The following is a 12,121-nucleotide window of genomic DNA, read 5'->3' as shown; positions in this document are numbered from 1 at the left end:
ACTACTAACAAAACTATAGTCAAATTATTTTAAATTTTATTTTCATACCGTGATTACTTTTTAATTAAAAATTAAAATTGAATGTACTCTGAATAATCTTTCTCCTTAAAAGAATAGGAGGAGGGAAGAATATTTTGATGCGGATGTCAGCCCCAAATGACTATGCTTTGAAGGGTATTTAATCATGAGAAAAATAGATGGCTGTATTTTGCCATCAGTTACTAGCTTTCTATTCTAAATAACAATTAAAATGTTATGTTTTTAAATTTTCCATGTCATACATACCCTGACTGAATTGTGTAGATCCATTTTTAGTAAAATATTACTTAACTGAAAGATCATCTTGAAAATGTTTTGCCTTCCTTCTTTTTGTGTATTTACCAGATACAGGACTAGTGTCTTCAGTGTCTGAACACTAGGTGTTCTAAAAATATGCAGTGTGGCTGAAAAGTCTGGATCCATAGGATAAATTTATTTTTAAACAGTATGTTAGTTATATTTTCAAATGATAGGCTCAGTATGTTTTTCTTCAACTTCCATGCACCTTTTGGGGTGTGTTTATTGTATTTTTTTAGATTAACAATTGGACGGTTGCTTCACCTATAATAGCAAATGTAATAAATAGTATATCATTTGAAAACATAGCACACTCTTTTAAAAATAAGTTTATCCGATGTTTCTAAATGTTTTGTTCACCTGTTCATTGCTAGATTGTATTTTCATCTTGATCAAAATGGTTACTTTCCTGAAGAGGGATTTTTTTCCTAGGCCCCTGTGTAGATTCCACATGGATTTGAATGGCTCTGTGTGTGTGCATATGTACACTTTTGTGCACATCTGTGACGTGTGGCATGACGTGTAATAAAATTGTAGTTTGAAGATAATGTTCATAGTCTTACTTCCTCTCCCAGTCTTTCTCACAGCATGATTTGTTACTTTCACTTATTTTTATTTTATGTGATTGAAATTTTGGACTCTCTTTAGGTGCAACGAAGGACGTGTTGGGAGACATTGTGAATGTAGCACAGATGAGGTGAACAGTGAAGATATGGACGCTTACTGCAGGAAAGAAAACAGTTCAGAAATATGTAGCAACAACGGAGAATGTGTCTGTGGACAGTGTGTGTGTCGGAAGAGGGATAATACAAACGAAATTTATTCTGGCAAATTCTGCGAGTGTGATAATTTCAACTGTGATAGATCCAATGGCTTAATTTGTGGAGGTGAGAAGGGGTCTGAAAAGGGTTATAAAATGTGGTCCTATCTAATACAATAAAAAATGCTGAGAGTTTGCTTAGTGAATAAATAGAAAAAGGGCAGCATTGAAGGTCACTCCATCCCACAGATAGCCTTTCTTACACATTATTGCTTGTTTTCACTTTTTGGTCATTGCTCTGATTTTACATTTTTACCATTGTTACGAGAAATGATGTTTTTTATTGCAGGAAATGGTGTCTGCAAGTGTCGTGTGTGTGAATGCAACCCTAACTACACTGGCAGTGCCTGTGACTGTTCTCTGGACACTACCTCCTGCACGGCTGTGAATGGGCAGATCTGCAATGGCCGGGGCGTCTGTGAGTGTGGCGCCTGTAAGTGTACAGATCCCAAGTTCCAAGGGCCGACCTGTGAGATGTGCCAGACCTGCCTTGGGGTCTGTGCCGAGCACAAGTGAGTATTTCCCAGTTGCTTGAAATGGGTGATAACCCGCTGTCTGTTGGCCTCTGTATCAGCACACAGTACAGAGAACAGTGCTAACATCAGGTTACGCTGTAAATAAACTGTCACGTTGAAGCCCACCTTTTAAATCTTAAAAATTCTTTCTCAGTAGCTGGTGTTTGTCACACGATATTGAAATGTGTCGTACGAGAGTGATGGTACAATTATTTCAATCCGAGTTTGCTATGTAAGTGAGTCCATGTGGTAACCTTTGTTAAGTTAGCATTACCAATTGCTTAATTAACTATATTTTGACTAAACTAAATAAAATTGAAAGTTTTGTCCCTTGAAGAGAGAACTACTATTGTACCAGCAACACATTTCAAAAATTATTTTGGCTTTAAATTGTGTATTTAATATCTGATAGGGCTAGTTTTATTTTCCTACTCTCTTATTTCTTTTGGAGGATTTTAGTTTGAGCTGTAATAAATCTATATACCACTTGGGAAACTAGCATCTTTATGTTTAGTTTTCCCATCTAGAAATATGTTTCTTCATTTATTTATATCTTCTTTCATTGCTCTTGGCTTAATTTGGTTAAATTTTAAGTCTAGCACACAAAATAATCTTTAAGCAAATATTATTTTAAATAATAAACGTATTCATTTGCATTTTAACAGAGAATGTGTTCAGTGCCGAGCCTTCAACAAAGGAGAAAAGAAGGACACGTGTGCTCAGGAATGTTCACATTTCAACATTACCAAGGTTGAAAATCGGGACAAATTGCCCCAGCCAGGCCAGGTCGATCCCCTGTCCCATTGTAAGGAGAAGGACGTTGACGACTGCTGGTTCTACTTCACATATTCAGTGAATGGGAACAATGAGGCCACTGTTCATGTTGTAGAGACTCCAGGTAGAAATCTGATCATTTCAAAATTCTTTGCATTTTCTTTTATGTCTTTTTACTGCTTAGGGCTATTGGCAGTTTCCCTAATATCTAGGAACAACTGCCAGCTGGACTGTTATATGTCCAAGTTGGGACACTTTTAATCTCTCAAAGCTTAAACTAGTATTTAATTAATAAATAAGGGAAAGAGAAAGCAGATTTTAAGTTTTATGAATGGAGAGTCTGAGGAGTAAATGCAGTAACCCACACAAAGCCCTCAGCACGGTGCCTGACAGCAGGTTCTTGGTAAGAGTACCATCATTATTCATGATATTTAAATATGAGCTTGATTTTAGGCTTGGACACTGGGAAAGATAATTTGTTGATATTATACAGCATGAATTTGTTCAGCTTCTCAAAAGATGAAACATTTTTATCTTGGTTTTTCTGGGTGCTTTTAATATACTTTGGAATTTTCTACATTTGTGGTCAGATTTTTATGGGAATGTAAGTTTTAATTTCTCCTGGATAAGTATTAGGAATGGATTTTGGAGGCGTATATTTAACTTCAGAAGAAACAGCCAAACTGTTTTTTTTAAGTCTCTGTATTGTTTAGCATATGTATTTTTCAAATACTGTCTCACAGTCTGTGCCTCCTTGTCTTTTCATTTTCTTAAGTGTTTTTTGAAGACCAGAAGCTTAAATTTTGATGAACTACGATTTACCAAGTTTTTCTTTTACAGATCTTGCTCTTTACTATTATGTCTTAGAACTCTTTGCCTAATTCAAGTTCATAAGGATTTTTCTCCTGTGTTTTCTTCTAAAAGTTTTATAGTTCCTGGTTTTCCATTTAGGTCCGTAACCCACTGTGAGCTGATCTTAGTATATGGAGTGAGGTCCAGTTTTTTATATGTAGATTTCCAGTCGTTCTTGCACCATTTGTTGAAAAGGTTGACCTTTCTCCACCTTGGTTGAAAATGAGATGAGCTTATATATGTGGGCCTGTTTCTGAGTCTTGATTGTGTTCCATTAATCCAGGCATCTGTCCTTTAGCCAATACCACACTGTCTCAGTGTTGCTTCATAGCTAGTTGTGAAATCTGGTAATATAAGTTGTCCAACTTTGTTCTTTTCTGAAAGTGCTTTTGAAACACTTTCCTAGTTCTCCTGCTTCTTTGTAAATTTTAGAATAAACTTGCTTGATATCTACACGTCCTGCCAGGATTTTGATTGGGATAGCATTGAGTTTATAGATCAAATCGGGGGAGGGACTTCCCTGGTGGCACAGTGGTTAAGAATCCGCCTGCCAGTGCAGGGGACATGGGTTTGAGCCCTGGTCCAGGAAGATCCCACATGCCGCAGAGTGACTAAGCCCGTGCGCCACAACTACTGGGCCTGCACTCCAGAGCCCTTGTGCCACAACTACTGAGCCTGTGCGCCTAGAGCCCATGCTCGGCAACAAGAGAAGCCACTGCAATGAGAAGCCCGTGCACCGCAACAAAGAGTAGCCCCCGCTTGCCGCAACTAGAGAAAGCCCACGCACAGCAACAAAGACCCAGTGCAGCCAAAAATAAAAATAAATTAATTAATAAAAAAAAAATTGGGGGAGAATTGACATTTTAACAATGTTGAGTCTTCTAATCCATGAACATGGAATCTCTCCATTTATTCAGGTCTTTTTTTCATCAGTGTTTAGTAATTTTTAGCATGTAAATCTTGCACATATTTTCTTAGATTTATACATAGGTATATCATGATTTTTGGTGCTATTGTAGAAAATACTGTTTTCTAAATTTCAATTTCCAAATTGTAGAGATCAATTTCTATATAATACATAGAAATACCTGACTTTTCTTTATTGATCATGTATGCTGGGGTCTTGTAAACCCATCTGTTACTTCTAGTATCTTTTTTATAGATTCTTTGGGATAGTGTACATTCACTTATCTTGGGATTTTAATTCCTGTGTGTTTTTTTATGAGACTGCCCAGCTCTTTGTAATTTTGGCTGTACCTTCACGTTCTCATCCCTTATGTGCTCATCCTTTGCTTCTTACTTTACAGAGTGCCCCACTGGTCCAGACATTATTCCAATTGTAGCAGGAGTGGTTGCTGGAATTGTTCTTATTGGCCTTGCATTGCTGCTGATTTGGAAGCTTTTAATGATCATTCATGACAGAAGGGAATTTGCCAAATTTGAAAAGGAAAAAATGAATGCCAAATGGGACACGGTAAGTTGGAAATCATCTAAAAAGGAGGGTGATTCATAAAGCAAATGTAACACTTCTAAGACTTATTAGCGCTAAAGCTGATTATTAAAGTCCTTTAAATATTTTATTCACCCCAAAATTTATTATTCAGAAAACTGGCATTTAGTGACAAATAGAAAAGTATATCTTTTAAGTATATCCCATTAAAACAAAACAATTATAAGAATGTTTCTTCTGGTTACTGTGGTCAATGTTTTTATTTCCTTAATAATTTTAATCTTAAATCTGCTCTTCTGCCTTTTTTTTTCTCATGTCAAATAGAATCCTAAATAATAGAAAGCTATTCAGTAGAAAGCTTTTTCTCTTTTTCTTTTCCCCCAACAAAGAAACCTAAGTAGAAAGCAGCCAGACTCAAAAGGCTACATACTGTATGATTCCACTTATGTGACAGTCTGGAAAAGGTAAAACTCTAGAGGCAGAAATGAGATCCAGTGGTTTGCAGGGGCTGGAGCTGGGGGAAGGGGCCCGAGGGATCTTGAGATGATCTTCATTGTGGTTGTGTTTATACATTTGAGAATTCATGGAACTATGTACTTAAAAAGGGTATTTTTATTCTCTGTAATTTTACAACTTAATAAACCTGGCTTTATAAAAATTTAGAAGCTGTAAGTGATGAAAGTTGATGCCAGCATTTAGTGCTTTGAAGCGTGGGGTGGGAGGCCGTGGTGGCCAAGCGTTGGCCTTCGTGTATTCATCTTTTGATACAAAAAAGCAGTGACAATCTTCAGTATTGTTAAATTGTAAATGAATTTTAGTCATTTGCATTTTACTACAATTTGCTTGGGTTTTTTTAAAAAATTAATTTTGGAAGTGTAAAAATAGTAAAAATTCTCTTTTATAGTGTTTAAACACTATACATGTCAGCTTTTTTCTGATGAAATCATTAGAAACTATTTCTTTTACTTTAGCAAGAAAATCCGATTTACAAGAGTCCTATTAATAATTTCAAGAATCCAAACTATGGACGTAAAGCTGGTCTCTAAGTTGCCGTTCGTATTTTCTTTCATTTTCTGTCTTTGCATGTGAAATTTATCCTTTTTACTGCACTGTGTGTCCTTTATCACTATTGCTGCCTTTTTTTTTTAAGTCTGGCTTTATTTATATGGCTATACTATGGCTTTTCTTTTTGTGTGTTAATACAGAGTTAGTGTTTAGAGGGGCTTTGGATTAAGCTTTATGGTATAGAAGCAGCAGCTGTGTTGTAGTGAAAAGAGAATGTGCTTTGTGATCAGAGAGACCTGGGTTGAGTCCCAGCTCTTGCCACTTAGTAAGTAGAATGGCACTGGGTCACTTCCCAGAGCTTTAACATGGAGTCAGTAGTGATACTGTTTGGTGTGGTTGTTCTTGGCTAATGACTGTAGTGTATGATAGCAGCCTGTCAGTTACAATCCTTACTAGAGTCCTTTGCTTTAGGTAGTATTATTATCCTTATAATAATATAACAAATTATTATATGTAAGTTTTAGGGTGAAACAATGAAAAGCGAACATGAAAACTAAAGCTCAAAATAGGAGAATAAATGTAACCTGGTATAACATTTGTATAATATATAACTACAGTGTCATCGTTATTGATTCTAGAAATATTTTGAAAATCTTTAGTTCTTGACTGTAACTTAAAATTCCTTTAAAAATCAGAACCTTTTATTTATATATATTTCTTCTTCTTAGTTATTGAATAATTCTAATATTCAAAGCTAACACTGAACTTTTTTTGAAAGGTAACAAAGACTTTAAAGAGAAAAATCCTATTACAGTTTTAAATAAAAACTTAGTTGAAGATTTCATAGTGGTAATAAAGCTTGGTTAACGTATTCTCTAAGCTAGGGTAAGTTATTTTGGTGAGTGTATGCTTTACCTGGATGACAAATTTATCATTTTCTCTTTTAGCAGTAGCGGACAGGCTTCTTCCTTATAACTGAATTTTCATGAAGTGCTTCTAGCATGTTTTAATATAATTATGTAAGCCCCTAAAACTCTCCGATAAAAAGATTGTGATTAGAACCAGTTCTCCTGACTGCTGATCCAGAACTCTTCTTTCCTTTCCTAACTACTTTTATTCTTATTTCACATATTGGAAAACTGAGGCACAGAAGGGTTCAGTAACTTGGCTAAGTTCGCAGGGCTAGTTAGTGGAAGAGCTGAGATTCAAACCCAGGCCCCTGGGCTCCAGGGTCCAGGTTCTTAACCACTACCTTGTATTAGTAGCAGTCAGTGTCTTAGGGAGACGCTGTTACCTGGTTAGGAAGAGGGAGATCACTCTTTACAGAAAATGACAGTTTTTGATATTTCTGGTTAACTTAATGGTGTTAGTGTTACTCTAGCACTACTGTTTTGGGCAGACATTGTAACTGGAAGATCACTTTGTTACCTAGAAACCAACACTGCAGATTTGCTTATTTACTCTGCTGAGAAGTGTACTTATAATAACAAGGTGTTAAAGTACAGGAATGTTTAATATTTTTAAGAGATACAGGAAGTACCGATAACATTAGAAACCATTACTTGTCAGATTTTTCTTTTATTTCTAAGCAGATTTTAAGACTTTTGAAATGGCAAAGTTAAATTTGATGGCAGAAAATTATTGTCAGGTTCATATATGGGTAGTTTGGTACGTTTTCCTGTTAGTATGAGATTTGATACATTCTTTTCTTTCTCACTTAATGCTTTACAGAAAGTCATTTTTAGAAGGAAACTGATTTGCTGATTTCCCTCCCTCCCTCCCTGTCAAAAACAATCAAATATTGACACTTTCTTATGGTTACTTCTTATATAAGAAAAATTTCTATATCTCCTATTGAAAGGTGAAATTTTCACCTTTGCTGTATGTTAAATTGTGCTTTGAAGGAAATTATCAATAATTAATAGTTAAACTTAATGTTTTCATTGTTAAGTCAATTTTTGGCTACAGTATTACTTCTTCAGCCAAAATAAGCATTTTGAGCAATTCAAGCTGTGAAAGTTTTGTAAAAATTTCTTTATTCATTAGTGAAATCCAGGCAAATTAATGGCTACAGGTTATTTTGAGATGTTTTCTCAAGAAAAATTAAAGTAGAAATAAACAATAGAAATTAATGAATGAGCATTAAGAAATTAAAACAAATCATGGCTTATAAAGCACTTTTCCAATATGGGACCAAGGTTGCCAGTCAGTTAATTATATCATTAACATATTTCAGATAATAGGCACTCTGATTATTTCAGCACATAAGACCACTCATGTAGGTACATTAAAGAAATCAGATCGTCAGCTTTGTAATTGTTACAGCTGTTAAGCACACTAAATGTGGGCTGCTAATCCCCACGGTTGTGCACTGCATTTCTAATACACTACAGAAATGATGCTGTCACCACCGTGTCCGCCCTTCCAGAGGGAGCACAAGGATGACGTTTACTGAGAACAGAGGACGTCACTGCTGAACATAACCCTGTTCTCTTGATTTAAATAGGCTTTGCTTTTTGTTGGGATGGGGAGGGGTTGCACTCTGAACATGGGAACTAATCTGCATTATTTTAGCTTACCTTCATTTAAGGTGATGCCCAACGCAGATAATTTAATTTTACCTCTAACCTTGCATGTTAAAATTTTGTTTGGATGGACTTTGAAATAATAAGTATAAATGTTTGTGAATATGAAAAGGCAAACTTTTCTCCAAAGGTAAGTTCTGCCATATAAATTGTACTTTGGATTCATCTATAACTTAGGTGTTTTTTTGTTGTTGTTGTTCTCCATTTTTTGTTGTTGTTGTTACCTCCCTTACAATTTTTAAGTATTAAACATTAGATTTATCTAATGCATTAGTTTAAAGAAACAATTAAATGGTAATTTATTTTCCTAGCATATTTGAAAGAATGGTCAGTCCTAGCCTCATATAATAGGAAGGTGGAAATAAAGAATGTAACTTACTTGTACTGATCACTCATTAGCAATGTAGTCGCCAGGATCCAGACTCCGGTCTCCATTATGAAATGTCTGCTACAATGTCTGTATAATCATATTTTAGCTCCAGTTGGGATTAGAGCTCAGAGTTTGATATCCTATGTGACTTTTTATCATCCAGATTATATGATGTTTGTCTCTGAGGGATCCTGAGTTCCTCCATGTTTCAGAAATGACTGGTCAAATTGTGTTTTGTGGGGTGGGGCTAAGGCACATTGTCACGTTCCAGTCGGTATCCAGGCTCACTGCTAAGCTGAAGTCATAGTGGTTTATTTGGTGTCTCTCAAGACCCGGCCCTTATATGTTTCATTGTCCCTCAGTGATTTCCTGTCTGCAAGATAAATTCAGTCTTTTTAGCATGGCACGCAGGACCTTTCGTGGTCTGGCGCTGTCTTCTTTCTCGTCTCCTTTCCCTTCCCCACTCCTCAAAACATACACATGCACCCTTAAAAACTTCTGAACTATGTATATTTCTACCTAACTGTGCCATTCTTTTCCCAACACCTTGACTGCATGTGTGTGTGTCTATATACCTTTCAATGTTTTATCTACAGTTTCATTTTGACAATATCCCTGATCTTCTCAGAGTCAATCCCTTTTTTCTTATACTGTTCCCTTTTTATGTACATAATTCTCTTTTGTACTATTTCAGAGCGCCTTAATTTATCTTCATGTTTGTCATCCACCAAACTGTACCCTCCTAGGAGGCAGAAATTGTGGCAATGAAAACTATATCCAAATATAACCTGCAGTGAAGTGTGAATAAAATTTAAAAGCAAAAATTACTGTTTAGATGCTTCCTATATTTTTTGAAATCACCTCAAATGGTTCTATAGTAAGATATAAAACTAAACAGCATTTCAAAATCTTAATTTTTGCCTAAAATTTTAGATGTTTTAAGTTTTTCTTTAATATTTGTTTCATTTGTACTCACTGTTATTTCCTCTGAGACAGGAATATTTGGCCATATTTCTCACTTGACTTTCAAGCAGGAGAAAGAATGCTGTAGCAGATATTTAAATGTATCACTTAGCATAAGAGAATTTTTTAAGAAAATGATAGCATGGGGATGTATGTTATTTTCCTGTTTTAAAACATCAGTGTCAGTAAAGTTTTGGATATTGAAAAATCTCTTGTGTTTATGGCTTGGAGTCATTTACTGGGCTTGATTTCAGTACTCTTTAGTAAAATACAGTATTAACAATAAAATAAAACATTTCATCAGTACGATATTGAAGAATAGCAGTTATTTCATGAAGAATGGAAATTATTTTTGTCTAAGCAAATGCGGCAATGTGATGCCTTGGTGGAGGTACTGTGCCCGCAGTGACACTGTGACAGTCTTACCCCAGAACTCTCCGCAACTTTTGTGGCAGAGCCTCAGAAGAATATCTCCCTCAGAGAGATGAAAGCCAAGGAGTCTGTTCATTATCAAGCACCTTTGTGCACAGTAAAGGGTTACGAATCAGGCAGTTGATGGCAGAAGAATTCCTCAAGTTCAAAATTAGTTTCAAGACAGGCATTCAAAACCAGTTTAAAAGAGAGAAGCCGTTAACAGCACATCCTCCAGTGGAGGAATGGCTCAGAAAGGAAATAATGCCAGAGGACAGGGGTACCTTTAGACTTTGTAGGGCAAAGCCTTCCTTTTCAACTTCTGTGTAAACTTTTTAATGCCTTTTAAAAAATTCAGTGTGATACCTGGACAGATAAAATGGAAATGACTTCTGAAAACGATCTTTACTTTTTAAATATTGTCTTATAAATAATGTTACATGACTTCAGTAGAGCGACTGATAACTTTTCTCTTTTTTTTAGGGTGAAAATCCTATTTATAAGAGTGCTGTGACAACTGTTGTCAACCCGAAGTATGAGGGAAAATGAGCGCTGCCTTTGCGTATCCACAACACTGAGTGCAAAGTAGTAATTCCACAGCCACAGTAAGGTAGTTTCAGGGCAGTGTTGCTGTGGTTCTCTCATGGGCAGGTTCTGAAAGTGTACAATATGTATAATTTGAAAAATTTTTAATTATTTTGAAAATAATGTTATAATCAATGCCAGGGACTGACAGAAGACTTGAGACAGGATGGTTTTCCTTATCATCTAAGGTTGCATTGTGCCTTTTTGACCTTTTCCTCCTGGACTGTTGAAATCCAGCTCTTAGTGGATTAAGCGATATTTCTAGAGTGATTGAAAGGGCAGTAGTTAAAGTAATGAGTATGATGAGAGTTTCTGTTAATCAAGTATTAAAACTGATTTCTCGCTTTGCAGATATGTCACTTTTCAGTTATACAGAATCCAAAGTGAATGTCCTTCTAGCTAGTTTAGAATTGTTTTAAATTTATTATTTTGTTATTTTCCTTATTAGACATGACTGATGACATGATATATCTGAAAGATGAGTATGTTGGGAGTTACTCGTGTGAAATAATGAACTATTTGATCTACAAAGGCCATGGGAAAAGTCAGAGTTAGGAAGGGAAAACATAGCTTTAAAACCTGTGTGCCATTTTAAGAGTTACTTAATCTTGGTAACTTTTATGCCTTCTTTTTTTTAAATTCAAGCCTTGGATAGAAGTATTGGGGAATTTTCTGCAAAAAAAAGTCCTTGATTTATATAAAGGCCTTAATTTACATAGTATTTGCTGAATTGGGGACCTCTGGGTGAATTTATTTTATTTTATTCATTTTATTTTGTTTAAAGCCTGGTGCTTTTTATCACCTCTTCTAATCATTTAATGTATTTGTTTGCAATTTTGGGTAAGACTTTTTTTTATCAGTACTTTTTCATTGATGTTTTAGCTGTACATTTGCCTTTTTAATGACCATGTGAAATTGTACTATGGCTTATGCAACAGCCATCAATTAAGCAATTCTTAATTTCAATTAGTGCTGTAACAGACCAGTGTATATTTACTTCTCACTGTTTGAATTTTCTGTTTGGTTTCATACTAGTCACATTCTTATTTTAAGTGCCTTTTAATTTTAACAGTTCACTTTTTACAGTGCTATTTACTGAAGTTATTTATTAAATAAAAATGCCTAAAATATTTAAATTGGATGTTTGGGTTTTATATATTTTGTCAGTTTGTGTGCCTAAAATTTTTATAGCTTAGAGAGATTGACAGAAAATTCCTGGTCATTGGGTATTTTACTTAGACTAAAAGAGAGAAGGAAAGAAGGAAGGGAAGGAAGGAGGAGAGAGATGGTAGAATAAAATTTCAGACTGTCTTTGGGCTCCTATATAATACTGGATAAATCCCCTTCTCTCCACCCCCTTTTCTTCCCTCCCTAGGAGATAGGTTTCATCCCTATATTAAGCAGAATTGACTCTTTATGAACGTCCTCATAGAGCTATTAACTAGAAGCTGGAAA

The 12,121-nt window shown here is 35.3% G+C and overlaps 1 protein-coding gene across 3 annotated transcripts in view; it reads left to right on the top strand.

Moving 5' to 3' along the window:
* Window positions 1-11,807, top strand: part of ITGB1 (integrin subunit beta 1) — a 43,054-nt gene extending 31,247 nt beyond the window's left edge. For 2 of the 3 annotated variants that reach the window (XM_007189850.2, XM_057542023.1), the window contains exons 12-16: window positions 985-1,223; window positions 1,446-1,668; window positions 2,337-2,569; window positions 4,605-4,771; window positions 5,719-5,808. In XM_007189850.2, coding sequence (XP_007189912.1) covers window positions 985-1,223; window positions 1,446-1,668; window positions 2,337-2,569; window positions 4,605-4,771; window positions 5,719-5,793 — 937 coding nt within the window. In that variant the 3' untranslated portion in view covers window positions 5,794-5,808. Of the gene's footprint in view, window positions 1-984; window positions 1,224-1,445; window positions 1,669-2,336; window positions 2,570-4,604; window positions 4,772-5,718; window positions 5,809-10,564 lie in introns of those variants that run through there. The other variant, XM_057542024.1, reaches the window with a different exon arrangement.
* Window positions 11,808-12,121: the final 314 nt, after the last annotated feature.

The sequence above is a fragment of the Balaenoptera acutorostrata genome, chromosome 3 (genome assembly GCF_949987535.1).
Source record: "Balaenoptera acutorostrata chromosome 3, mBalAcu1.1, whole genome shotgun sequence".
Classification (NCBI taxonomy): domain Eukaryota; kingdom Metazoa; phylum Chordata; class Mammalia; order Artiodactyla; family Balaenopteridae; genus Balaenoptera; species Balaenoptera acutorostrata.
The sequence above is the reverse complement of the archived record's forward strand: the minus strand, read 5'-3'. Positions and strand labels throughout refer to the sequence as shown.